Genomic DNA, 26772 nt, shown 5'->3' on the forward strand with positions numbered 1-26772 from the left:
GAGGAAACATGCACGAACGGTGCTTGGGCCCTGAATTGCTGATAGAGTGTCTTACTCTTTTGGGGAAGAATGGCGCATCGACCAATATTTGGGAGATTTATTCTGTCCACAGACTGAGCAACACATCGCGCTGCTGTGTCAACGGCACGTAGGTTACCATGCCAAATCGCATGACAGAAGGACTGCTAACTATCTACAGCGTCGACACAATGCAGAGACTCTGCCACCACACAACTCCTGTTATTGTGCGGATGTAGACCCCCTGCAGGCTGCAACCACTCGAGGGACCACATCTTAATCGCTGTCTCATAATGCAAACAAAATATCAAGGGTCATGCCCGGGGTATCATAAGTCGTGTCCTGTAATCACCATGAATCCAGCGGTCTGATATGATGCCCTCTGTAGCATCGAGGCTGGATCAGGCATGTCTCGCGTCTCTGTACAAGTCCTCTTCTTCGGCATGTCCGAGAAGAGCGCAAAGAAAATCATGTCACCATGACTGGGCGCTGGGTTCGCAGCTTGGCTACCGATGCGACTTCTTTGAAGCTCTGCCTTTGATGGAATATTCAGCTTCGGTCGTCTCCTCCTGGCTCAGTGATCGCTTGCGTTTCGATAATTCCCCGGATTGAGTTGACTTCCGCGATGACTGACGCTGCGAAGACAATCTAGGTTGTTGAGGTGGTGGCTTCGTGAACCTCGCAAGAATGTCCGATGAATCCAGATCCTCTTCTTCATCGTCTGAGTCATCGACTGTCATCTTTCTCGGTAGACTGATTTTGTCGCTGGTTGACCGCGGCAGAGGATTACCACCCGATTGTTGCTTGTGGCCATTGTTTGGGAAGAGCTCGCGTGCAGCGGGCTCCGCGGGCTTCTCATTGCGACTACCGATGCTCTCGAGTCTGGTTTCGAAGGCCTTGAGAGTTTTGGCGGTAGACTCCCGGTACGTTGACTGGCTGGCGTCATTCTGGTCCAGCGATAACTCGAGCTCGCGGTGGTTTCCTTGTAGCTCCTCGATTTGACTCTGGATTTTGTCGCGCGCCTCGGCGAAGTTCTTGGCAAGGGCGTCATGGCTTGACTGGAATTTTGCAGCAATGTCTTCGAGCCCGACTTTGAGCTCCTGAAGTCTCTTTTCTACCTCGAGTGTGGCGCCTTCCGCTTTTTCCCGCACGCCCACTTCCTGACATAATGCCTGCAACTCGCTGTCGAGCTTCTGAACCTGGTCATCAAGCTTCTGGACCTGCTTTTCATACTTTGGCAGAGCTTTGCTCACCACCCCCGTCATGCGACGAGCGAGCTCATCCGTGGTAAGGTTGTTGAACCGTTGAGTAAGGCTGACTGTCAAATGACATTGCTTCTCCAGATCCTTCTGCACGTTTGTTACCTGAGTTCCAAGTTCTTGGACGTTCGAGGCCAGGCTCGCCGCGTGTTGGACCTGCTGACGTTCATCCTCTGACAGGCCTTGCGTCGACTGTTGCGCGAGGACTCTTCTCATGGCTGCCTGCTCATCCCGGAGTTTGTCCACCGCTTCAACAACGGTCCTATTTTGCTCGGTTTCAGACCGCTTCCAGATCTCTGTGTAAGCAGCAAATTCCGTCTCGAGCTTCTTAACATCACGTGCTTGCACCGCTGCCTGCTCGACAAAGTTGGCTGTTAATGTTTTGACCTCTTTTTCGAGGGTATCTTCCCATTTCGTGCGCTTGCTGGCATGATCAGCGATTTGGCTCTTGAGAGTCTGTAAGTCTTTATCCACTTCTGCCTTATAGGCACTTGGGCGTGCAATGGCATCTTTGACTTGCTGCTGTAGGCCGCTCAGCTCTTTACTCAGCTTCTCTTCAGAACTCTTCCACTCCATGATACGTTCGGCGAGTTGGGAGCGAAAGGAAGTCAGCTCTTCAACGGCGCTGTTCGTGTGTGGGGTTGCGTCGAAATGTGCAAGTCGCGTCTCAAGAGAGTCAAATCTCTCAGCAAATTCTTCCAGGGACGTGTCCAGTGCAGCCACTTTCTCTGACTGATCTTGATCCGCCCGTTTGAGAGTATCGATCTCAGTTTGCAGACCTCCACTCCCCTGAGGTCCAGGACTCACAAGTTCCTCAAGCGCCACGACACGTGTCGTAAGCTTGGATTGGTCTTCACCTTGGCCTAAGACTTGGAAGCTAAGCGTGCCTAGATCTGTCTTGATGGTCGAGAGATCATCCCTCAACTCGCCATGCATATTCTCGACCTTCAAATGCATGGATTTGCGAAGGCGCTCAACATTATCGACCACTTGTTGGTGCGATCTGGATGCGTCTTTGATCTGCTGGAACTGCTCTTCGAGCTGTCTCTCCATTGCACGTAGAGTTTGTGTGTCCACAAGTTGGGATTCGACAGGGGGCAACTTCTGCTCCAAGGTCCCCACACCCCGCTGCAAACTTTCGATCTCTGATTTCAGTGCCTCGATTGCTTGCATGGCATCATGACTCGCAGCCTTACTGCTGGCACGTAGTTCAGAGCGCATCTCTTCCAAACCACGCAATTTGTCGTGAATAGCGCTGAACTTCTTGTTTTCGGATTCTTGTTGTGCTCGAAACTCCTCAAGTTTCTGGAGCTGAATTTTGAGTTCGTTGGAAACAGGTGGTGGCTGGGCGGCTGCCGTGGCTTGTTGCGAGAGGACAGTTTGCAACTGCTGTTGCATTCTGCCCACTTGCTCAGTCAGAAGCTTGTGGGCATCGTCTTTCTCTTTGACCAAGACGTCCCTCTCCTCCACCATGTCCTTTACCCTTTCGAGTAGCACAGTTATCAACTTGCCTCCGGAGGCTTCTTCTGCCGCTCGCGCATTGGCCTCGTCTTGCTTGACCGCCTTGTAAACACCTTCGATCTTGGACACTCTGTCGCGAGCCTGGTCGACTACAACTGGAAATCTATCTCTCTCCTTTCTGACTTTTTCGTGATCTGACCGAGCAGCACTGCGTTCACTCCTCAGATATGCCAGCTTCCGACTGAGAAAGTCAACAGACTGAGAATTGTGAATGTGCCGTGAGAACGAGTACAGGAGTTCGGGCTGATCATTTGGGACCGGAAGAGGGTTGTCGAGCCTCACGGAGGGGCTTTGTGGAGTGGTCGTAGAGGGTGTGTCGTCTCCCTTCCGGAACGACTCCCGGAAGTCAGAAAGAGGCCCTCTACCAGTATCTGCATTTTGATCCACGACATGGGCAGAACCTGTTCTGTTTCTGATCCTAGGATCTCTTGCCGGTGAGCGCTGGTCGTTGGCAGCAGGTGGTAAATTCTGCAAGGGTGAACCCGGCATATTCACTCCAGCATAATTCTCAAGCTAACGTGGGCGCCACCACATATCGTCCTTGTAAAGTCTCCACGACGAGCGAGAAGTTGAGAATTGAAATTGTAGGGCGGAGGTAGTGAGGGCAGCCTGGCGAAGTCGGCAAGAGGGATGTGAAGGAGCAATCGGCGCGACAAAGTCAAGCTGAAGCGGCTTGAGTTTTCGGATTACAGGATTGACAAAGGATTGGGAAGTCAGAAGTGCGCGCTGTCAGTGTGGTAAAGGGACTAAACGTTGAATTGTACCTGGGAGCCTCGTCCACGACACGATTCCTTGCCCTCACATTGCCTTCAATTGATCGGCGCGGTGCCTGAACGCGCGTTCCATATGCGGAATGTTTAGCGAGTCGCGAAATTTCGCGGATAGATTCACAGCGTCACAGAACAAGTTCCACACCAGCGTCCACTGTTGATGTCCATGCCTGGAGCTCGGTGGTACTCCCTTCTCAAAGCGGCCTCTACATCCCGAGATCTGCTTGTAATCACCGCAAGATGGCCGCCGTGAGTGCTCCTCACTGCATCGTCTTGTTGCACAGCTAACCTTCGTAGCCCATAACAACCGTCTCCGAAAGCCGGGATGTCCGCGGGCTCAACCTCATCGCGGCGCATTCTCATATCCGAGGCCTTGGGGTGGACTTGGCGACTTTAGAGCCTGGAGGGTCCTCGCAAGGACTTGTTGGCCAGGAAAAGGCACGAAAAGCAGCCGCAGTCATCCTGCGCATGGTCAAGGATGGGAAGATTGCTGGAAGGGCTGTTTTGGTTGCTGGACCTCCAAGCACAGGCAAAACGGCGATCGCGATGGCTATGGCACAGTCACTCGGTCCTGATGTCCCTTTCACGATGCTCGCATCGTCCGAGATCTTCTCCCTTGAAATGTCCAAAACAGAGGCCCTCACTCAAGCCTTCCGAAAGTCTATCGGTGTCAGGATTAAGGAGGAAAGTGAAATAATAGAGGGCGAGGTGGTAGAAATACAGATTGACAGAAGCGTCTCGGGTGTAAGAATCGGTCTCCAACCTTGCAAGATGTAGGCTGACAAGACCGTCCAGGGTAACAAGCAGGGCAAACTCACCATCAAAACGACCGACATGGAGACAGTATACGATATGGGCACCAAGATGATCGACTCAATGACCAAGGAAAGAGTGATGGCTGGCGATGTCATCTCGATAGACAAGTCCTCAGGGAAAATCACCAAGCTGGGAAGATCATACACGCGGTCACGGGATTACGACGCTATGGGCGCAGACACTAAATTCGTGCAGTGCCCTGAGGGCGAACTCCAGGTGCGAAAAGAGGTGGTCCATACGGTCAGTCTGCATGAAATTGATGTCATCAACTCCCGGACACAAGGGTTCCTCGCCCTGTTTTCCGGCGACACGGGAGAGATTAGGAGCGAAGTTCGTGATCAGATCAATACCAAGGTTGGGGAATGGAGGGAAGAAGGCAAAGCTGAGATCATACCTGGCGTGCTTTTCATTGATGAGGTGCACATGCTCGACATCGAATGCTATTCATACATCAATCGCGCTTTGGAAGCAGACCTTGCACCCATCGTCATCATGGCGAGCAACAGAGGCAACACCCGAATCCGTGGGACGACTTATAGCTCGCCACATGGGCTGCCGCTGGACTTCCTGGACCGAGTGGTCATCATCAGTACGCAAGCATACTCCCCCGAAGAGATCTCGCAAATCCTGGCCGTTCGTGCTCAAGAGGAAGAGGTCGACCTGTCAGCAGACGCACTTGCCCTTTTGACGAAGATCGGCCAGGAGTCTGGATTGAGATATGCGAGCAACATCATCACCACATCGACCCTGTTGAGTCAGAAGCGCAAGGCGAAGGAGGTCAGCATCGACGATGTCCAGAGGAGCTACCGCTTGTTCTACGATCCCTCAAGGTCGATCAAACTGGTCAACGACTTCGAGAAGCATTTCATCAGCGACAGCGGAGCTGTTACCTTCGCCATTGACGGCACGAACGGAGCCAATGGGGACGCGATGGACACTGCATAAGGAATTACAGTACTGGGGTTCGACTGCTGTTGTCCCGCAAGCTCTCTCCTTTACCAACGAATGGGGCTGCTCCACTCGTCCCACCCGCTCCTCACCACGATCTTCGGGTCACGCGTCGATAGTGGCATGCTGGTCGCTAGACCATGATGGCGCCGGCACCCGGAGACTTGCAGGTGGTTGAGTCGATCAGAGATCGCTCAGGGTCATAAACCAGCCAGTCCATCAGAAGACCTAAGCCGTGGATCCGCCCAGCCTGCAATATGCATGTCAAGAGCGCATTTATCCAGTGTTTCAGTAAGTGTACAACAGACAGAGCCAGCCTAGACAGTCCATTTGAACTGACATAGAACGTCAGAAATGGATGGAGGACTGCCTCCAGCGCTCTATGCTTCAGTACGCCCGCTTTGGTCTGGTGGTGTTGATTTAACTTTTCTTTTGTGCCCGCGATCCAGATGTTCGGTCCCCGCCCATGGAGAGCGTTGGGTCGGTTAAGGCACGTGGTGCACAGGGTTTATCCCTCTAGCAGCTTGCTGACGGCTCCAGCCTTCCGCCTGTGTTGTAATCCGCACGGAGTAACTCGTACTGGGGACCACGTATACAGCACCCCATTACTCCGTACTCTCCGTGTCTCCCCAGTTAGGTGGGGTCCCCAGACCAGGCTTAGATCGAGCTCTGCTGATTCGCACCCCACATGTGTGGGACATGCTCTGGGTCTATTCTGTAGACCAGATTTCTTCAAGTTGTCCTGTTCCAAGCTTCCGAGCGGTAATAGATTTATGCCCACGAGGAATGGCTCAGGCCCCAGCCGACGGCAGTGCGAACGAGGACTGGTTCGAGTGCGGAGGACTTCGAGCATGATTGCCTGGGTGGATGCACTTGGCAAGACCAGCGGATGCAGCAAAAATCATGGCCAAGTAACTCGAAAGGCCTGCGAGTACTGGACGCAGTGTTTGTAATTCGGCCGGGCCGTCACATGCTGGCCAGAGGTTGCACAAAGTTCTGACAGGCTAAGCCACTCTCGGAATGAGGCAGCCGCAGCTACTCGTATCTATTGTACTCCAGTACTAGCGGCTGTGTCCGACGTGATGAACCATGACAGGCAAAGGAGTCACCTCAGGTCTGGCCAGAGAGTATTTGATCCAACTCACAGCTCTTTCACCTCGTCCTGGGTACGTCGTATGGTGGGCATCTCGTTCTCCTCGATGATTGACCAACACGGCGTGCATGACCTGGCACTAAGCCCACGGAAAATACCCAGGCGCTCACGGCGCTCCAGACCATGCTGGTCCAGAAGGCCTCGGAAGCTTGATCTAGCGTGTCGCCAATCCCCTGAGGCGTGGCCGTGGAGGATTTAGCCTGCGGTAGCAAGGTGCGACCGGGGCCCCAGATTGCGCTCAACCGCCATTCACCAGGTGGAAAGGGACCACTTTCGCTAACTAATACACGCGGGTTGACTGGGGACTTGGAACTTTGGCGACTTTATCAACATGGTCAACTGCACTTTTCCACTTGCCTCCTCTTCTGCTCACCCTACCCCGGCCGGTACTCGGACACTGCAACCACTCACCGGGCCTTGTACACCATGGCTGGCTCACTGGCAGAGAAAAGAGTTGGCGCTGAGGTCGAAGTCACTGAGCATGCCCGATCCGAGGCTCGACATGTGGCCGTTCACGAGGTTCCTCTCGACCTCGACGACCCACACAAAGCAGCATTGGAGGACAATCCGGAGAAGGCAGAGAGCCTGACCTTGACGACTTTCCTTGCGATAGCTGTGAGTGACGAACCTGGGGCCTTTGGACAGTCCGCGTGCTAACGCTTCTCCCAGTCTCTTTCCTTCTCCTATGTCTGCCCGATTTCGTGTGGCTTTGTCCTCGTCACTAGCATCCTCGTCCCAATCGGGACGGACCTTGGAGACACTGAGCATATATCTTGGATTGTGGGCGGCTGGAGTATTGCCTCGTCGGTCAGCTTTTCTCTCGCGGGCGCCATATCTGATGTCTTCGGCCGGAGGTGGACCGTGGTTTCCGGTGAAATCATTGCAATTATCGGATCTGTAAGTCAAGCACCGTCACCGTCAGGCACATGCTGACAGATGTCTCAAGATCATCGCGTGTACTTCGCAGTCGACCCTCATGCTCGCAGCAGCCTCGACCGTTATCGGGTTTGGCTGTGGCATTATCTTTGTGAGCTATGCCGGCATCCAGGAGCTCGTCCCCAACAAGTGGCGAGGCTTGCTTGGTCTTACCGAATGTGCCATGACATTGCCATGGGCGCTTGCAGGCACCTTGATGTGAGTTAGCTCAGTCCTGGCAATTGCTGAACCTGAGTTTCGTGAATCAGCCCAAATATTGACATAAAAGCAGTGCTACCTCTTTGAATGCCAACACGGGTGCCAAGTGGCGCTGGTGCTACTACATCGTGAGTCCTGGCATTCTATTGCTGCGCTTGGATAGAACGCCTCCTGACCGTCTTAGGGTATTATCTACGGTGTCTTAAGTATGATCGGCACGATACTCTTCTACTATCCCCCACCAAGGCCACAGTACGATTTCCAGAAGTCCCGCTGGCAGCAAATCAAGGAGGTTGATTATATCGGGTTCCTACTTTACACTGGCGGTTTGACCATATTCCTGATCGGACTGACCTGGGCCGGCACCCCCGGGCATGCCTGGAAATCGGCTTCCGTGATTGCACCCATCATCGTGGGTATCTTGACTCTGGTGGCGTGCTTTATCTACGACTTCACCGTACCGCAACAGCCGTTCTTCCCATACAGCTTGTTCCGCCAGGTCCGTGAATTCACAGTGCTTCTCGTGGTTGTTTTTGTGGCTGGTGAGTAATCCCTCCCCAAGGCTCAGACCTCATGGATTGCTGACCTCGGCGGCAGGCATGGTTTTCTACTCCTTCGCAGGCCTTCTTCCACAGGGTTCGCTCTACATGTACACGTCCGACCCGATCCAGATTGGTGTCATTGCTCTGCCAAACGGTGTCGCCCAGGTCTTGTGCGGCGGTATTGCAACTCTCTTCATGGGCAAAATCGGCCATTTGAAGCTTCAGGTCATTGTATGCTTGATTTTCCAGACGGTTTTCACGGCAGCCTTTGCTGGGTTCATTCCCATGAACCGAGCGGCGTGGTCGGCATTCCAGTTCTTCAGCATGGGGCCTTTCGCCTTGATAACTCTACTCTGCTATGTGATTGCGGGACTGAATGTGCCACTGAGGCATTTGGGTATCGCCTCCGGATTGATTGGGACATTCCGCAGCGGAGGCGGCAGCGTTGGCAATGCGAGTAAGTGGTTCTATCTACCGCATGCTATAGTCCGTGCTAACAGCAGAAAGTCTTCAACACGATTCTCAACGGCGTTGTTAAAGGCCAAATTCCCAAGAAGCTCGCAGAGGTGGCAGCTACCTTCGAGCTATCTGCCGACCAACTGGCAGCTCTAATTCCTGCGACCGCTGAAAATGCAGTGGGAATACCAGGAGTCTTTGCTTCGGTGCCCGGGATAACTCCCGCCATTGAACAAGCAGCGGCCCATGCCTATAAGGAGGCATACGCCCATGCTTTCAGGATGGTCTTCTACAGCTCGATCCCGTTTGGGATTATCGCCATCGCGTGCGCGTGCTGCATCAAGGACTCGTCTCAGTACCTCACCAATCACACCGCAGTTCACATGGTGCGGGAGGGTGCAATGGGAAAGAACCCTGGTCGCACGAAAGAGCATTCGAGTACAGCTCCCGTTCTAGAAGACACTAAGATTACTCACTCCGAGGATGACCGGTCGTCTTAGGAGAACTCTTCGGACTATCGGCGAAGGAGAGATGGCTCGAAAAACATCGGTAGAAGATGAATGAGCTCGAAGAACCCCTTCCGCATTGCGACCCGCATGATGGTGCAGCCGACGGATTCTCTTGCACTTGCTGCTTGGGGGATCTGCTCGGGGTTAATTATACTGAACTTCATCCTTCTGACTGGTGCCAGAACGAGGCCAATATTCAAGCCTCTCTAGTTGTGTTAGTAGCTCTTCATTGTGCAAGCGGTGGCTATCGATAAATCTCGTGTCGCTGTTGTCGCTGTGATCCTGGCACTCTGTCCTTCGAACTCCGCCGTATCGAGATACAGAGGGTCCACGAAGTGCTGTCTACCACGTGAGTACAGTCGTGGTGTTATGGGGCCGACTTTCGTAGTGGAGGTTCTCCGCGTTCCCTCCCTCCCCCAGGTGCCCCAGCGGCCCCAGCTACTCGGACAGAGACGGGCACCACAGGGTCTGTTTGGCCGTCGAAATTGCTCCACAGTATCCTTGGGACAAGGTCTGGTCTCGTCGGCTTGGAATCTTAACTATCCTGCCACACATTCGGACCAAAGCGGAGCAGCCTCCCTGATCCCATGAGGCGGCGACGAGGGACACTTCAAGATGCCCTCGAAGGGGTCGCGCGACAGGAAGTGTCTGTTCTGTGAGAGGAAATTCGTCAAGGCGGAGCATCTCCACCGCCACCAGCGGGCTCATACCGGGGAGAAGCCGTTCAAATGTAGTTATTGTGGTCGCGAATACGGACGGAGTGACGTCTTAATGCGACATGTTCGCAACCATCATTCTGACGACGGACAGCAAAGCACCTTGCGGCCTGTGGCGTCTGGCCTGGGCGAAGGAGCGACAGCGGGGACGAAAGCTCTAGACGCACCATCATCGCCCTACGATGTGCCGCCGGCAAGCTTGATGCAGACACCACTCCCCGGCGAGGGCGCTCAACACCAGGGAGGGGCAGCTACGCAGGCTCGATCAAACGGCCCGGCATTGCAAGCGGTCCCATATCCACCTGACTCCGGCGGTCCTGTTGACCGTAGAGTCGCCGACCCGTTCGACGCAGTCCAGAGCTGGTTAGAGCCTCCCGACTTGTCGTTGGGCCTGAATATCTGGGATGACCTGCCCCAGTTTGGATTCGGGAGCATTCCGGGTGGCTCGACGCTGGGTCTTTCACCTTCATACTCTCGAGTACTCGTCCGGTCGCCGCCCACAGACGATATATCTGACGAAAGGTATGCAAAGATTGCGAGCTTGTGGCCGATGAAGAAGCAGACGCCGCGACGTTTGATCCAGACTCTCTGGCGTGATGTCTCTTCTTACCCGGAAGACAACATATTCTCACAGCCGATGGAAGCAGTGGACGAAGAAAGCCTGTCCTCACGGACTCCCTCTCGGAAAGGAGAATCACGATGGGGCTTGGACGAAGCTAGGAGGCTAAGGCTGGTAGAAGATTGTGCGCCTCTTCATTCGCAGCCTCGTTCAAGGCGAAAGTCGAATGGCGACGCCGCAATCAGCAACCATAGTAGTGCGGCAGAGAATGCGAGTGTCGACAGCTGCGGATCTGCCAAATTTCCGTCGACACAGATCTTGGATATCAGCCTGGACATCTATTTCCGGAGATTTCACCACCTGATGCCTTTCATCCACGAGCCAACCTTCTCGGCCAAACAGACGTCGAGCAGTCTTCTCTTTCCCATGTGCCTTATGGGACTGACGCTCCTGGACTCTGTGCGAGCGAAAAGATTTGTGAGCGCTCAGTTGGTTGATGCTATCGAACGGTGCAGGCGAGACCTGGTCTTGAGTTCACGGCACGGCGGTCAAATGGGGGAACTGTTGACTGCGCTGGCGGCTGCGTCTCTGCTACTTACCGTCGCCTGCATCAGTCCCAAGCAAGCTCTAGCAGAGCACTCTCGCCTTCTCTACAGCGAGGCCATCACGGTCGCTCAACGGCACGGACTGTTCTTCCCTCAAGAAGGCCAAGAGCTCTCGTCAACCATTTTCAGTAACCTGGCTGGCGACACGGCCAAGTGGAAAGCGTGGACGAAAATCGAGTCAGTCAAGAGATTGATCGTATGCTTGATCATGTCGGATTCCTTCTTCTCCGCTTTGGACGACCACAACCCGATCATACAGACCGAGGCTCTACACTTCTACTTTCCCTGCAAGAACGAGCTGTTTCAAACCCCGACAGCGAAGCGATGGATCCAGCTGGTCAATGCCGGCGCTGCGACAGTCATGCCCTGGATGACACCTCAACTGGAAACCGCTGTTCTTCCTCCACCGCCCGATGCCAACACCTTGGGATTCTTCGGTCTGTTTTCCACAATTTGGGTACGGATCGCCGAGGCGAAACATCGACACACATCCTTGACGTCAAACGCCTCAGGCCTTTTGATTCCAGCTGACGTCTTCGCCCACGATGAGCACGCGGCTTCTATCGTCCCCCTGTTGCGGAAAGTGTGGAGGACATATGGCCCAACGATGGGATTCATCAATCCGAACTGCGAGGCCTTCTGGCACCACTTGAACATCTCCATGACCGCAGATCTGGGTCTCTTTGAACTGGCCTCTGGCAGGGAAGGGGCAGAAAGCGCGAAAGGGGCGCTCGACGCTATCGCAACGTGGTCTCAGACCAGCGCCGCACGGCGAGCGTGTGTCCACGCGGCACAGACCTTTTTGATCATGTCCAAACGTCGACCCATAGACGGTACGTCGTACGAAGCGGAAATCGCTCTCGTCCATGCGGCACTGGTGCTCGGCCTGTACGTCTTTGTGATGCCCCAAGACGACCCCGACACACGTCCTCGTGCTCTCGAGGACAAGCACGCCGAGCCGTTTGAGCTCCTGGACAATGTGGACTGGAACCTCGTGGCGGAGGAGGGTTTCAACAGCTACACCACCAACAGACCAGAAACCGATGTGCTCTTGTCTTCAGCGATATGCCCGGCGAGAGACTTCATCCGCGCTGGCGGACCCATCTCATTTTCCGGAGTCGTGCAACACGGCGGGTACGCTTTCGCACGACGGATCCTGCTCGATTATGTGTATTTGTTGGAGGAAAACGGGACGCGATATAACGTGATGGAGTTCTGCCACATCTTGCGCATTTTGAGCGACGCATTGATTGATCTCGACTCTGCGGGATCAGAATGAGGAGGTCAATACAGGACCCTCCTCAAACCAACGACGTCGCAAGAATACATGGACTTACACCATAGGTAGTTCGCCGTCACATTGTAGGATATACTCCGTACTGTGTAGAACGGAAATGTGGTGGACGTAGGAAACTTCAAATGACGTGATTTCTACTGTAACGCGACCAGGAACAACGAGGACGAGCTCGTCTCCTCCTCCATGACATACAGTATGCAGATTATCAGGTACCTGTATATAACTGCTACGCTACGCTCCGCAGGATAAGATGACCTCGTCCCACCGCATGACGGCACCATGATCGAGCCGGCCGCGTGACAGCGACACCGACACCGACACCGAAACTGCCCTCACACGATGTTCAGCTCTCGTCACCCGGAAGACCGATTCCGGCTGCGCATGCACCGAGCGCGCTCCGTCGACCTGACCGACGACGAGCTCGTCGAGATCCGCGCCGCCCAACGCACGTTCGAAGGCGCCTACGTCCGCACGGCGCTCTCGCAGCTGTCCTTCTCCCTCGTCGTCCTCAAGATCTTCACCTCGGAGTTCTACTCCATCGGCGCCCTGTTCGCGGCGTACGCCTTCAGCTTGCTCCTAGTTAGTGCCTATCGGAGACAGCAGGGGAACAGGCAGTTCTTCACGGAGCTGGGCGACGATGGACTGGCCATGAAGAGATTCGTCACGAGCGGGAACGTCGTGGTTGCCGTCACGGCTTTGACCGTCGCCGCGATTGTAAGTCTGCTGGTCTTGACTTTGAGATTGGAGACTTGATGCCACGGCCTTGCAGTGCACTGAAGCCCGTTACGACGCGGAGGAGGTCAAGAGCGCGACATCGGAGGGGTATCGGCCGGGAAGGGTTGGTGCTGTTGGACTTCAACCAGTGTTTCCTTGGAACGATACCTGGGTTTCTACGTTCACGACGCGGAGTACCCGCCTCTTAGCAGGCTGTCGAACGTGGCACTGTGGTCGCGCCCTATTCTCAGTGTCGGGCTTTCTCTGAGTTTGCCGAACGGACGAGGGCTGTCCTCGTCCATCTGCTGAACAAGCCCGGGCTGTACTCGTCCATCTTTCGTCATCTTCATCGAGAACGAAACGAGATATTACTTTGATGGTGATGCTTTTCGAAGGGCATAGGATCGGCAGCCAGGACAAGAGTACGACGCCGCTGACGACGGAAAACAGTGCAGTCATGGCATCACATCGAATGCTCAGATGACGGGCGGATCTACCTCTATACGAAGCAGAAACAGGGTCACAGGTGGCCGGCACAGACAAGGCAGCATTGATGACCGAATGCTGCTCACTGAATTGACACGCGGCCCGATTATACGAATGTCAGAAGAACTCTACACCTGTCTGTCTACGTGACCTTCACCGTCGATTTTTGGCGGCGCGAACAGACGCCCAGCTCTTTGCGTCCACAAGTTCTCAGCCTGTCCGAAGCAGATTTTGAGAAGGCTGCAAGCAACCGAATGATGTGGTCTAGCTACTTGCCAACCTTTTACAGGATGGTCGATGCCGCTATATTGAGGACTTGCGATCGTCGTATTAAGGTCGATGGGACCGGACCTCCTACGATAACACGAACTCTATAGATGCTGTGGTCGCAGGTTGCAACAGCATGTCTCCTGGGTGAACGCCAAGGTGAATCACGAGCTGTTCATGCCCATATTAGAGGGCCACAAGCAGCATCAGTTTCGGCCTCGAGTTTGATACGCAGTTACGGACGAGTTCTCTCTCGATTGGAAGACATCGCTTATGTGGCTGATTTAATGTGCACGACTAAAGTGCTAATGTATGGAATGAATCAACTCTCAGACGAGGCTCACTTGAGTAGGATTGCCGGGAAATTCTTAATCCGGCGCACTTTACGCGGTTCAGTCACTTCAATTTACTCTCACTGCCTTTTCACAGTTATCGTTGACTCGAACTTGAGCAATAACAATGCCAGAGCCGTGATCTCATCGTCTCCCTCTTTACCTTTCGTATACGATTCTTTTCTTTCTCGGACACATTTCGGCGGTTGATGTCTTTCTTACAAAGAGGCCATTTCAACAGCGAGCGGCAAGTCACGAGGCGGTCGCACTTCACTCAATTCCTCACTTCTTCTTAGACGGCCAGTTTGTCCTAGGGCAGGTGCAACTACTTTCAATAGCCTGAATCACTCTTCAAACAAAGGCAACTGCGTTGGAGTTTCCACTTCATTTTCTCTTCTTCGCCTTCTCTGGAGGACGGCTTTCTGAATTCTACGATGCATTCGACTCTCACTCGCCCGAAACCATGGCTGAGATTGAGAAAGTCTCAGCATGCTTCCTCGAGCCTCTGAAGACGGTTCATGAGACACGTTCGGAAGAAGTCTTCGGTACGACAAAAGGCCTTGCAATCTGCCTCGTGCTAACGCTGACCTCGTCTCCCCAGTTCGAGCTTTCGTCGTCGAGATCCCTGCCAAGTTGACGAGCAAAGCCCTCAGGTACGGTATCCAAAGTGTGAGAGCCGAAGCAGGACTGACGCAAAGTATTAGCATCGTCAAACCCATCATTCCCTCTGGGGGCAAGCATCCATCCTTCGGCCATTTCCGTCGCGTATGCACCCTGTCGCATCTGCCCGAGGACTTGACATGGAGGCGTGATTACGATGCGAGGGGACTTCAAACCACGTTTGTGCTGGTTCCGAACACCGTGGTACCGTGGGAGGACATCAAAGCCATTTTTGAGCCGCATATCGATGTTGAAGGTCTCCCTCGCTGCTTCGACGCCGTGGTTCCTCGCCACGCACCGTTGAGTGCTGAACAGGCCGCCCTCTGGAGCGAACGCTATTGGCCAGCAATCTACAATCCTGCCGCACAGGTCATTCAGGATTGCCCGCCTCTTCACCAGCTCCGTCGCACTCGTGCTTTGTTGGAGGTCCCTGCCACCGACAGGTACATGGAGCTTGCATTGACGGCTGCTGGGCAATCTAAAGAACATGGCCACGGGAGAGGTGTCGGTGCCGTTGTGGTTGATCCAGAAACTGGGGCCGTCGTAGCCGTTGCAGGCGATGCTCGTTGGTGGTCTGCTGATGGAGAGCTTCCGCAATCTCTAACGGCCGACCAAGGAGAAGGCAAACCTGAGTGGCATGCCGTCATGCGTGTCATTGCCATGGTTGCAAACAAAGAACTACGTCGACGCATCAACGCCGGAGGACACCTGAAGTTCAAAGATACCTGCACCGAGACTCCATCTGGCCAGTCTCTCACGCTCATCGAAAATCACTATGAGGAGGAAGACGAACCTCTGCGTGACCTCAGCGCCGGACTGGGTAATATTGTGCTCGAAAATTGCAGCATTGATGCCTTACCGGAGAAACGGACTGGCCCTCGAGGTGAAGGTTATCTCTGCAGTGGGCTCGATATCTACCTCACCCATGAACCCTGTGTTTGCTGTGCAATGGCTATGATCCATTCCAGATTCCGGGCGTGTGTTTTTGCCCGACGAATGTATGGCAGTGGTGGACTCTCTGCCGAACCTGGTAAGAACAGGCTCGGCTATGGTCTCTTCTGGCGTCGAGAGCTCAATTGGCGCGTCATGACATTCCAACATACGCTGGTGGCTGCCCAGGAAGGCGAAGACGGTCGAATGGATACGGAAATATTCCATGCTTAGGAAGTCGATTATTCGGAATATCAGACGACATCATCATCATCACCCTCAGGCGAACTCGGCCACTCTGGTCCAGCCACCACCGCTGTCTTTCCTGCGGAACTCAACACCCTCGCCGAAATAGCCAGCATCGTTCCATTGTCTCATAGTATGGCCGTCATACGGACCGTTGATTGCGCCGCCATCGCGGGCGTCGGTCCACCGATACTCCCACATTTGTACCATAGCATCACCATCATGAGCATCATCGTCATTGGGCTGTGGAGGATCAATCCAGTCGTTCCCAGTTTCTCTCCGGTATTGTCGAATAAGCATTTCTCGTTCGTCGTCGTAGACTTCGGCTTGGCCTTTGGTGAGAAGGAAATCAGCTGCACCGGTGATAGTCTCGATTTTCTGCTTTCGAAGCTGTTCCGCAGCATCGTCCTCGAGCAGAGGCTGGTCTTCGGAAGCTCCATTCTGCTTCTTGTGCTTGTTCTTGTTCAGCCACTTGGCTTTCTTCTCCTTGCCTTTTCCAAGTCGAGCCAAAGCTTCTATGACCGTCTCGCCACGGTTCAGCAGAGGAATCAGTTCGGCCAGCACGTCTCCCGTGGACTTCAATTCGTCTGCGAAATCACGCTTTCTTCGCTCCTCCTCGCGCTTCTCAGCGGCCTCTTTTGCCTTCTTCATATCCTTTTTGGACGTACCCTCCAGCCATATGTCATAGATGGTATCGGGATCTACTGCTTTGCGGATATAGTTTCCTTGGTCGTCAAATCGGCCTTCCTCCTGCTCTGCCCGCATGTTGAAAGCATCGAGTTTTGGGGCGTGGTCCTTTTTGCTTCCAGCGCCTAGTTCAGGGTCTAGATCGCCAGTATCTGCTCGGATCTCATCGTCCACCTCACTCTCGCTACTGCTTTCAACGTCATTGTCCTGCTCTCTGCCTTTGCCCTTTCCTCGCCCGTTCAAAGAAAAGTCTGCCGAAACGTGACCACCGCTCTTCGAGCTCTGGATCTGGCCCTCTATCTCATCGGCGTCGATGAAACGTACGGCTCTCTTCTTTCCGTCCCTTCGTCCGGCGTCACCTTCCGAGTCGTCTCCATCCTTAAAGTCGTCATCGAGATCCGCGAACATATCATTCTCCTCTTCCTCTCTGGACTTCTCCTTCTCTGCTTTCTCCTTCGCCTTGGCTTTCCTATCGGCCCGCGCATTAAAATTGTCATTATCCGAGTCAGAATCGTAGCCGTCAATATTCACGGCGCCGCGCTTGACCTGTTGACCGCGAGCGCCGATCACGTCGGCTTGCAGCACGGCGTCGTCTTCTAGCGCGTCGGGCGCGAGGGCGGAGGGATTACGCACGTCAAAGCGCGGTTTCTTCGAGGGTTGGCTGTAGTCATCTGGGTCGTGGGTGCGGACATAGTCCTCGGCGGCCCGTTTGTTGCGCGGCGCGTTGTAGGCCATCGGTGCGGTCGCGGGAGATGTGAATTGCTTCTGAGGAAGCGAAGGAAGCTAGAGGTTCATCACTGCGACACGGCGAACGTCATGAATGCTTGATGTGTTTGCCACCTCTGTTGGAACCGGTGAGCTCAGTAAGTGTTGTAGTAATAAGTTGTCCATAACTTTCTCCAAACCCAAGGTTGCGTCACAGCTTCATGCTGCCTGCTTCGACGCCTGCGGTACATCTCGCGTCGTCCCTGTCACTGAGAGCAACTCTCTTCGCTCTGCTCTTCTTCACACCTGCCTACTCACGCCAACCTTCCGCGCCTCCGCTCTTCTGTGATACCGTCGCCTTTCTCATCTGCGGCTAATCCTGATCTAAAGCACCTCCGCCTCTGAGGCAACAACCACCACCCCGCATCATACATACCAGATCCCGAGACATAAACCTCTCCGGTCCTCAAACCCTTTGACAACGTTCTACGATCAGACCATCGGGTCGCCTTCACTATGGTGAGTCAGGCCCGTGTGGCGCAGTACTCTGTTTCTAATCGCCGCAGGCTTACTATCAAGGCGACATGATGAACTACCCATCTTTCCTTCGAGGTGCCCCTACCATTGGGCGGTCGATGGGCCGCTTCGATGAGTACTATCGCTGCTATCCCGTGGTCATGATGACCGGTCCTGACAGGAATCATGTCAACTTTGGCGGAAAAGTCTTCATGCCTCCCTCAGCCCTGGATAAGTTGACGAGACTGCACATTACATATCCCATGGTGTTCGAGCTGATAAACGGGGCTGCTGGGAAGAGTACACATGCTGGTGTTCTTGAGTTCATAGCGGAGGAAGGCAGGATATATCTACCACAATGGGTATGCACGGCATCTCCGTTGAGCACGGAGTCAATGAGCTGACAATCAGGAAACAGTTGATGAGGACCCTTGAACTTGAACCGGGGGATCTTCTTCAGATCAAGTCCACCGACCTGCCGCCAGGAAAGCTCATCAAGTTGCAGCCGCAGTCTCCGGCATTTCTTGACATCTCCGATCCCCGTGCGGTCCTCGAAAATGCATTTCGCAACTTCTCCTGCCTGACCAAGGGCGACATCTTTTCCTTCGAATACAATGATCAGACCTACGATATTGCCGTGCTCGATATCAAGCCAGACACAGAATCACACTCTATCGTAACGATGGAGACAGATCTAGAAGTCGAATTCGCAACTCCGGTCGGGTACGTACCTCCAGAACGAACGAGCGGGACAAGTACACCGAGAAGTGGCGTTGGAAGACCGCGCGGTGGACCGGTGCATTTCCAAGGCACGATGGCGCAATCGATCAACTACGCAAGCATAGCCCCGTCGTCGAACTCGGCAGAAGCAGGTGCCCGCGCCGTCTCTTCACATTTTCTCACCGAGGGTCACAAGCTTAGCTCCAAAAAGAGCTCAAAAGCACCAACGCCAAATCCATCAACGCCTTTAGCCGGCACGTCCACGAACACTATACCGCCACCTGCGAGGAAAACGAACGGGCCGCAACCTCTGCGTCTACCGCCGGGAATGCTCTTCTTCGGGTACGAGTTGAAGCCTCTTCGGAAGCGAGATGAAAATGGCGAGCCTGTGGGTGGAGATGAAGTGAAACCGCATTTTAAAGGTCAAGGGCAGACGTTACGGCAGAAGAAACGCGGTGCTGGTGGTGGCACCGACAGCGGAACAGCAAGTGGTGTCAATAGTGACGCTGAAGGAAAGGTGAAGCCGAAAGGTGCAAGCACAGGCACAGGGCGGAGGTAAGACTTGAGGTTGGGTTTGGCATTAGGGGGAAGATGCGCTGTAGTCCATAATGCATAGCGCCGGCGTTGTTGATGGGTGACATACTGTCCAGCGTGACACGGGGTTTTGTGGTTAGGACGGTGGTACTCGGTAGACATGGTATTGGCGACAGAAGAGCCGCGAGCCTCTGTCCGATACAAGACACAACGCCTAAAAGTAGACATCGCATTCCACGGTACTGGAGGTTACGCAGAAATCTCGACTCTTGAAGTCTAGGCGCCATGGCCTCGTCGGTGAACAATATCCCGAGTTTGCGGTTTCTCGATCGACGTCATTCGCGCGGTTCATCTAAGATTCATTTGAGTCTTGCTACGTATCATCTATCATGGTCCGTCGGGATGGGGTGACCTCTTCTTGCTTTGTAGCTCGCTGTTGTAAGCACTGCTACCCACGATGTCCCCAACCATTGACCCAGCAATCCTGCGTGCCCTCAACCTGAATGCGTCCTCGGCCAAAATCTCCACCCACGGAGGCTCAGGCTTTGCATCGACATTCCGCATCACCACGCCCACCACGTCGATATTCGTCAAACAGTCGCAGTCGTCGGGCGCGAAGGTGATGTTTCAAGGCGAACATGCTTCCCTGAACGCTATCCACGGGGCGGTCCCAAGCCTCTGTCCACAGTCCTTCGCCTGGGGAAGCCTCGAGAACAACGGTGGTGGATACTTCCTGGCCACGGAGTTCTTGGACCTCGGTGGCGGATCATCGAGGACAAAGGCTGGCGCTCGCAAGGGAAGCGGCATGTCCCTCGCTGAGAAGCTAGCCAAGCTACACTCCACCCCGGCACCCATACCCGAGGGCTTCGATGCGCCTCAGTTTGGCTTCCCCGTCACGACTTGCTGTGGGGACACACCTCAGGACAACACCTTCGCGGCGTCTTGGGCCGAGTTCTTCGCCAAGAGGAGACTCCTCGCCATCCTCGAGCGGGGCGAGAAGACCAACGGTCGAGACGCGGAGCTGCGCACGCTTGTCGAGCGCACAGTCAACGAAATCGTCCCCAGACTGCTGGGTGACGGCCACCTCGGCGGCAAAGAGGGCATCAAACCAGCCATCGTCCACGGGGATCTATGGTCGGGTAATAAATCCAAGGGCTTCTTCGTCGGTCGAGGCGGCGAGACCTCGCCTGACGAGCCTGGGTCGAGTGAGGATGTCGTCTTTGACCCGTCCTCATGCTATGCGCACCATGAATTCGAGTTCGGCATCATGAACATGTTTGGCGGCTTTGGCAGCTCGTTCTGGAAGGAGTACCACGCCATTGTGCCCAAAACGGAGCCAGCAGCGGAATATGAGGACCGAGTAGCGTTATATGAGAGTGTGAGTTGCTCCATGGTCACTGTGTGGATCGTTGCAGACAGGGCTGCGACTCTGTTGAAGCTGACCGCTCATCTAGTATCATCATCTCAATCATTTCGCCATCTTTGGCGGTGGTTATGCATCCGGGGCGAAGCGAATACTGAAGGGGCTACTCAAGAAGTACGGCGACTGATTGAGGCTTGGAGGTGGGCGCAATCTCTCCGTGGTTTCTTGCAATCCGAAGAAATTTGATAACATTTTCTCTGTTATGCTGTTTCGCACACGCCCAAGTAACGACGTTGCTCCAGGTAGTGAAGCAGATTGGGCGATACAGTGCAGTGCTATCCAGCCATGCTTGGTTGGGACCCTACCGCTGTCCGTCCCGTGCTGAACGTGTGCTCCCGCTTGTTGCTGCAAAAGGGGGCAATAAGGCTGGAATCCCGGTTTACTCAGTGATCAGTGACTGCTGGTCTTTCTGTCGACAAAGGTCCCGTTCGATGCATACATATACACATTCACGGTGCAAGGCAGAAGTGCAACAGGCAACTCTACGCACGACACTGTCTAGGAATACGCGGCAGGCATCAACGGCTCTGGCATTGACTTGACTTGACTAGACTAGCCATTCTCTACAAAAGTCAACTAGTTCTGTCTGCATTGTACATGCAGTTGGCCATGGGACATGACCTGTGCTGGGTAGGACTTCCATACCATGCATGGCATTTCGCAGAGCTTTCCTTGCGTACTCTGGCGTCGTGTAGGCTCATAGGACTTGGTGACAGGGGAGCCTACAGTACATGACCATGCGGGTACAGGAACAAGCCTTCTTGTTCGTCTTGTGGACGAGCCCACGACCACAGCGCAGAAATCAGGTGCACACGGGCGGCCTCACGAGGAATGGCATCCAGTATTGTGCTGTACCTTGAATGCTGACTACTGTAGGCAGTTGGGAAAATCGGTAATTACATCCATCGGAAGGAGATCTCGATTTTGAGCGACGAGCGATGATCGATCACACATCGAGACGATACAGCTGTGATGGCCCCGAGAGAACTGGCAGGATGCATGCTTGCAACGCCGGGACTGCGGCCGATGGATTGGAATGAAGCTGATTACGACCTGCAGCTGCAGCTGTAGCTGTAGCTCTACTCACTAGGCCGCACACGGAACAGCAAAAGTCGCGTGGAGACGGAGTGTCATTGGTGCCGTGGCTCCATGTCTGTCCCTCGCCCGAGAAAGCACTTGGTCGACTCTGGTAGGAAACGTGTAGAGTAACTCCATACCTCAAGTAGGCCTCGCCCAGATGCGCTCCATGTCTTCCCCCTCAAGACCATTATGGTTGTTCCTGACAAGGTTCTCCACCGCCTCTTCGATAGGATCGTCACCTTCGAGCAAGTCGAACCATCCGCGCGTGTCATTCCGGTCCAAAAGCGCAGCGGCGACTCGAGCCACGTCTTCTCTAGGAATACCTATCGAGTTGTCAGCCATGGCGCGCGTGATGACCAAGCCTGCGGGGACTTGGCCACGCAATCAAGGAACTGGGGACTGAGAGAGGCGAATGACTGACTTCCTCTGGACGGCGTCTTGCCCAGTTTGACCTTGCCTGTTCCAGGAGCGTCGGTCAAGCTCCCAGGGCGTAGTGTGATGGCTTGGAAGTCCTTGTCGCCACCGTCCAACCGCTTCTTTGTAAGCGTCTCGAGATGTTCATCTGCCTCGACTTTGGCCTGGTAATAGTGCGGCAAGATCTCATTGTTGACCTTGTCCGCCGCCTTCTTGTCCTCGTCGGTCCACCAGGGCGGGTATCCTTTGCGGGACTGCATTTGATCAGCACACAGCTTCTGCTTGTGAGTTGTGGGCGTGTGTGGGCATGGGGTAAAGGACACGTAGTATGATTCAACACTCACAGCGATATATGACACCAGAAGAAACTTCTTCACGCTCGGCATGGCCAACGACGCAGAAATGTACGCCTTGGCCGCGACCTCGTCGACGGCCTTGGTGCGCGAAGGCCCACCTTTGCCTCCAGCACCGGCACTCCAGACGACGATATCCGGCTTGACCTTGTCGAGCACTCTCGCCGCGTGACTCACTTCCTGGACGTCGTCCAGACTGTCGACCAGGACGTCGATCGTGCCGGGCTTGTCCTTGCCCAGCGCCAGGATCTCGGCTTCGTGCTCGGCGTTGCGCACCACGGACGTGACGTGCCATTTCTTCGCCAGCAGGAGGGGTTGTAGAAACAGCGACACTTTGCCGTGACCTCCCAGGACCAGGACACGGGGCGCAGACATGGTCGTAGGGGACGATTCTCGAAAAGAACGGAAGTGTAAGGAATATTATTGCGTCTGTGGTAGAGGAGAGGAGAGTAGAGTAAATACAAGTAGGTGGACTAAGAATCAGAGGGCAGCTACACCAGTATATATATGTACTACAGTAATTATGTATGTAGCCATTGACGCTCGGAAATGCCTGCCTACTCCGACATACCTACAGTAGCCGCTCTTCTATGTACGTCACAAGCGCGAGGCCTCATCTCGGCGGGCACCTCCAGTAAAGTAACCAGGGGCAGGGGGCTTTTACTAATTCGTCGCTGGATACGGCCTTTTAAGCTCTAGGTATATACTGTACTCCGTACTCGCCGAGTAGGCCAGGAGGATCTCACACCGAGGCAGCCGAGCATCTCCTTAGACTTGTGTGTCTGATTAGAGATGTTCCTAATGCGGCGCCCTCCACATGGTGGCATGCTTTGTCTGAGGTATGGCGTGCGAGGACTGGAAAATACATACCCGTACTGTGCCGCTGCAATCGCTTAACGAGAGCATGTTGTCAAGATTGTTCAAGGATGAAGAGGGCGTGGCAGTATTGTACGGTACAGTCGTGTCCAATTTGGGCTTGTACTGTAGATGGCCAGTTACTGCACAGTAATCTTGATGACAGCAAGAGTCCACCACGTACTCAAGAGTCCACTACTCAAGAGTTCCACGTTAGCACCCTGTGGTCAATATGTGAGGTCGCCATTCTCATCGGACTCTTCGTAGCAGGCGTCCCAGGATCGTCTTTGTCGAGGCGAGCAAACTGCGAGCAACACCGCCTGGAGCTCAAGACACTCGAGAGCAAAGATGGCTACATCCTGTAACCTCACGGATACACATCATTGACAGCCCTCCACCTTGGCATCTCCCCGAATCCGCTTGGCTGGGTGATGACCTTCGCGCGGCACCATTCCTTGAGCGTGTCAATACTGTGCTCCCTTCCATATCCCGTCTCTTTGGCGCCGCCGAATGGTACCCCCAGTATATTTCGAAAGTAGTTGTTGACAAAGACCAAACCTACATCCACCTTTTTTGAGAAGCGCCAGCACCGTTCGTTGTTCTGGCTGAAGATGATACTGGTGAGACCATACCTGGACTCGTTGACAATGTCGATGGCTTCATCCTCGTCGTCAAAAGGCGTCACAGTTACGAGCACACCGAACATCTCCTCCTGCGCGATGACTAGGTCCCTTGACACATCTGTGATCAGTGTTGGCGGAACGAAAAAGCCATCTTTGCAAGCCGGGTCGTCTGGTAACTGGCCTTGCGCTGTGATCTTGGCCTTTCCCTCCTTCTCAAGATCCTTTGCTTTCTGCAGGTATCCCAATACTCTCTCCTGCTGCGCCTTGCTCACTTGTGGTCCAAGATGAGTGCTCGGGTCCAGGCCATTTCCGGATTTGAGCCTCCGCACACCATCGGCGAGCTTTTGGCAGAATGGCTTGTACACACCCTTTTGAACGAGGATCCTGGACGCTGCAGTGCACGCCTCGCCTTTGTTGAAAAATGCCCCTTCCAGCGCATATCCGACTGCGCGGTCGAGGTTCTCCGCGTCGTCGAACACGACAAAGGCGTTCTTGCCTCCGAGCTCAAGCACCACTGGCGTTACGGTCTTTGCGGCAGTTTCTGCTGCCTTGGCACCAGCAACAGTTGAGCCTGTGAAGGATACCATCTTCACCAAATCGTGTTTGATCAGCGCTGAAGGCACGTCCGGTCCCAAGCCAGGCACAACCTGGACCACATCAGGCGGGAGCACCTCTGAGATGATCTCACACATTCTGATCACCGTCAGTGGAGCTTGCTCGCCTGGCTTGAGGATCATGACATTGCCCGCGGCTAACGCTGGGGCTGTCTTTCCACCGAAATGAATCGGTGGCCAGTTGAATGGCAGTATCCCCGCGCAAACACCAAACGGCTCATAAATGACCGTTGCATTCACACTTCCCCGCTGATAGAATTCCCCTGGCAGTTTATCACAAATACTCGCGAAGAACCGAAAAATGCTAACCAGAAAATTGATGTCGAAAGCCAGGGCGTCCTGCTTGGGTTTCCCATTCTCCAGGCAGAGTAATTCGGCGAGTTCGTCCTTGTGCGGCTCCAAAGCGTCGGCGCATTTGAAGAGGAGAGCACTTCGCTCGGCGGGCGAGCGCCAACGCCAGTCTGTCTCATAGGCCTTCTGAGCAGCTCGGACGGCGGCGTCGACTTCCTTTGGAGTGCCAGCCTGGAGATGTGTGATTATCTCGCCTGTCGCCGGATTGTTGATCGGGAATTTGAGAGATGGGTCATCGTTGGAGGACGAGTAGCGGACTCTTTAAAAGCTCGGGGTATTTGAGAGGCATATTGCTTGTAGTCGGAAGGAGAATCTGGGACAGAGGCGCCTGTGAATCCTGGTTGCTCCTTGATCATCAGCTCCGACTCGCTCAGTGTAGGACCGTATGGACTGAAATCCTTGTACGAGGTTGCGACTGCCGAGTCAGTTGGACATCATACGGAGATATCGGCAGCTTTGTACGACCGGGAGGTCATAAACAGGGTCTCGTCCGAGGACAGAGAGCGCTGATAATGTACCGCTGCCCGTCCAGGGAGTGAGATCATTCCACCCCGAGAAGAGACAGCTCCGTTGTTCTGCATACATGTTGCCGCAACCAGTAGCCAGGAACCCCGGTCTCGTGTCCGATCGAGTGAGAAGAGGATCGCCTGATGGTGCAAGGGTAATCGACACCGCAGATCGCACTCAAAGGTGGATTGCGCAGGAATCGTGGCAACCCCGCACATGTTCATCAAGCAACATATTGCGTCGTCGTAGTTCTCCAAATCATTATTAATGATGGCGTCGATGTAGGACTCAATTGACATCGTGGAGAACACTTACCACACCCTCCTCCTATCTCTTCAAACCGTGATTTGTGGTGCTCGACAGCGTGTTCTGAGAGGCAAACATGGGCTCAGCTCATCCCGACGCCGACATCTACCCCGAAGCAACTGGACCAGCAGCTAAAATCGTCGCGGCGCATCAGAAAGATGAGCCCATAACTTTGTATTCAGGCTGGTTTTGTCCGTTCGTGCAGAGAGCTTGGATCACGCTCGAGGAGAAGAACATTCCATATAAATATGTCGAGATTAATCCGTATAACAAGGAGCCAAGGTTCGTCGAATTCGACTCATCGGTGATTGACTGCGGACGGCTGACCCGAAAAGTTTCCTCAAGCTCAACCCGAGAGGCTTGGTACCGACGTTGGGATGTCCCCAAGAAGATGGGACCACCAAGCCGTTGATTGAGTCGAATATCATCTGCGAGTAGGCCAACAAGATAGCTATCTATTAGTGTGAGCGTCCCCAGCTGACGAGAGTAGGTACTTGGACGAAATGTATCCAAATCAGACACCCTTATGGCCGAAAGACCCGTACGTTAAAGCGAGGATGAAGGTCTGGGTCGACCATGTCACCAGCAGAATCCTTCCAGCTTACCATAGGTACGTGCCTATCGTGACAACACAATGCGACGACTAATCACCATTACAGGTTCCTGCAACATACAGAGAAGAGCCCGTACTCCTTGGAGAGTGCACGCTCAGAGTTCCTCAATGCCATCAAGACATGGATCTCCAACGCCGACCCGGAAGGCCCCTGGTTCCTCGGCAAGGATTTCAGCTTTGGAGATGTCGTCCTGGCACCGTGGGCGAAGAGGATGTGGGTATTCGACCATTTCAAGGGCGGGCTGGGAATACCCGAGCCAGGTCAAGGCGGCGACGACGAGAAGCTTTGGGAGAGATGGCGTCAGTGGTCCGATGCGGTCGAAGCAAGGAAATCTGTGAATGAGACGATGAGTGAGAGGGAGCATTATCTCCCAATTTATACAAGGTACGCAGAAGACCGAGCACAGAGCGAGATGGCAAAGGCCACCAGGGAGGGGAGGGGCGTGCCGTGAGTAGCAGTGTCAAGAGCATGGCAGCGGTCGGAGAGAAGACAATATATAACGGGAGTTCGAGCAAAGAGACATTGCCCGCTC

General features: G+C 54.2%; 12 protein-coding genes across 12 annotated transcripts; 8 read left to right on the top strand and 4 right to left on the bottom strand.

The window, feature by feature from the left end:
* Window positions 1-524: 524 nt before the first annotated feature.
* G647_03473 (uncharacterized protein) lies at window positions 525-3287 on the bottom strand (the record flags this gene model as incomplete). Its single annotated transcript, XM_008727818.1, has 1 exon — window positions 525-3287. One exon carries the CDS (start codon window positions 3285-3287, stop codon window positions 525-527), a length of 2763 nt encoding a protein of 920 aa, XP_008726040.1.
* A 521-nt stretch (window positions 3288-3808) lies between these two features.
* Window positions 3809-5329, top strand: G647_03474 (RuvB-like helicase 2; the record flags this gene model as incomplete). The annotated part of the gene is made up of 3 exons (XM_008727819.1): window positions 3809-3817; window positions 3866-4312; window positions 4364-5329. The coding sequence occupies 3 exons, from the start codon at window positions 3809-3811 to the stop codon at window positions 5327-5329; spliced, it is 1422 nt and encodes a 473-aa protein (XP_008726041.1).
* Window positions 5330-6911: 1582 nt separating this feature from the next.
* On the top strand, window positions 6912-9117 carry G647_03475 (uncharacterized protein; the record flags this gene model as incomplete). Its single annotated transcript, XM_008727820.1, has 7 exons — window positions 6912-7100; window positions 7155-7382; window positions 7432-7619; window positions 7693-7747; window positions 7804-8161; window positions 8217-8618; window positions 8669-9117. The coding sequence occupies 7 exons, from the start codon at window positions 6912-6914 to the stop codon at window positions 9115-9117; spliced, it is 1869 nt and encodes a 622-aa protein (XP_008726042.1).
* A 624-nt stretch (window positions 9118-9741) lies between these two features.
* G647_03476 (uncharacterized protein) lies at window positions 9742-12285 on the top strand (the record flags this gene model as incomplete). Its single annotated transcript, XM_008727821.1, has 1 exon — window positions 9742-12285. One exon carries the CDS (start codon window positions 9742-9744, stop codon window positions 12283-12285), a length of 2544 nt encoding a protein of 847 aa, XP_008726043.1.
* A 357-nt stretch (window positions 12286-12642) lies between these two features.
* G647_03477 (uncharacterized protein) lies at window positions 12643-13056 on the top strand (the record flags this gene model as incomplete). The annotated part of the gene is made up of 1 exon (XM_008727822.1): window positions 12643-13056. The coding sequence occupies one exon, from the start codon at window positions 12643-12645 to the stop codon at window positions 13054-13056; it is 414 nt and encodes a 137-aa protein (XP_008726044.1).
* A 1509-nt stretch (window positions 13057-14565) lies between these two features.
* Window positions 14566-15926, top strand: G647_03478 (uncharacterized protein; the record flags this gene model as incomplete). The annotated part of the gene is made up of 3 exons (XM_008727823.1): window positions 14566-14647; window positions 14704-14755; window positions 14807-15926. The coding sequence occupies 3 exons, from the start codon at window positions 14566-14568 to the stop codon at window positions 15924-15926; spliced, it is 1254 nt and encodes a 417-aa protein (XP_008726045.1).
* A 45-nt stretch (window positions 15927-15971) lies between these two features.
* G647_03479 (uncharacterized protein) lies at window positions 15972-17360 on the bottom strand (the record flags this gene model as incomplete). The annotated part of the gene is made up of 1 exon (XM_008727824.1): window positions 15972-17360. One exon carries the CDS (start codon window positions 17358-17360, stop codon window positions 15972-15974), a length of 1389 nt encoding a protein of 462 aa, XP_008726046.1.
* A 554-nt stretch (window positions 17361-17914) lies between these two features.
* Window positions 17915-19125, top strand: G647_03480 (uncharacterized protein; the record flags this gene model as incomplete). The annotated part of the gene is made up of 2 exons (XM_008727825.1): window positions 17915-18208; window positions 18265-19125. 2 exons carry the CDS (start codon window positions 17915-17917, stop codon window positions 19123-19125), a joined length of 1155 nt encoding a protein of 384 aa, XP_008726047.1.
* Window positions 19126-19557: 432 nt separating this feature from the next.
* G647_03481 (uncharacterized protein) lies at window positions 19558-20650 on the top strand (the record flags this gene model as incomplete). Its single annotated transcript, XM_008727826.1, has 2 exons — window positions 19558-20478; window positions 20555-20650. The coding sequence occupies 2 exons, from the start codon at window positions 19558-19560 to the stop codon at window positions 20648-20650; spliced, it is 1017 nt and encodes a 338-aa protein (XP_008726048.1).
* Window positions 20651-21741: 1091 nt separating this feature from the next.
* G647_03482 (uncharacterized protein) lies at window positions 21742-22745 on the bottom strand (the record flags this gene model as incomplete). Its single annotated transcript, XM_008727827.1, has 3 exons — window positions 21742-21926; window positions 22025-22271; window positions 22362-22745. The coding sequence occupies 3 exons, from the start codon at window positions 22743-22745 to the stop codon at window positions 21742-21744; spliced, it is 816 nt and encodes a 271-aa protein (XP_008726049.1).
* An 847-nt stretch (window positions 22746-23592) lies between these two features.
* On the bottom strand, window positions 23593-25398 carry G647_03483 (uncharacterized protein; the record flags this gene model as incomplete). The annotated part of the gene is made up of 2 exons (XM_008727828.1): window positions 23593-25070; window positions 25254-25398. The coding sequence occupies 2 exons, from the start codon at window positions 25396-25398 to the stop codon at window positions 23593-23595; spliced, it is 1623 nt and encodes a 540-aa protein (XP_008726050.1).
* Window positions 25399-25702: 304 nt separating this feature from the next.
* On the top strand, window positions 25703-26691 carry G647_03484 (uncharacterized protein; the record flags this gene model as incomplete). The annotated part of the gene is made up of 4 exons (XM_008727829.1): window positions 25703-25908; window positions 25962-26060; window positions 26117-26236; window positions 26286-26691. The coding sequence occupies 4 exons, from the start codon at window positions 25703-25705 to the stop codon at window positions 26689-26691; spliced, it is 831 nt and encodes a 276-aa protein (XP_008726051.1).
* Between the last annotated feature and the right edge of the window lie 81 nt (window positions 26692-26772).

This window comes from Cladophialophora carrionii, assembly GCF_000365165.1.
Source record: "Cladophialophora carrionii CBS 160.54 unplaced genomic scaffold supercont1.3, whole genome shotgun sequence".
Lineage (NCBI taxonomy): Eukaryota > Fungi > Ascomycota > Eurotiomycetes > Chaetothyriales > Herpotrichiellaceae > Cladophialophora > Cladophialophora carrionii.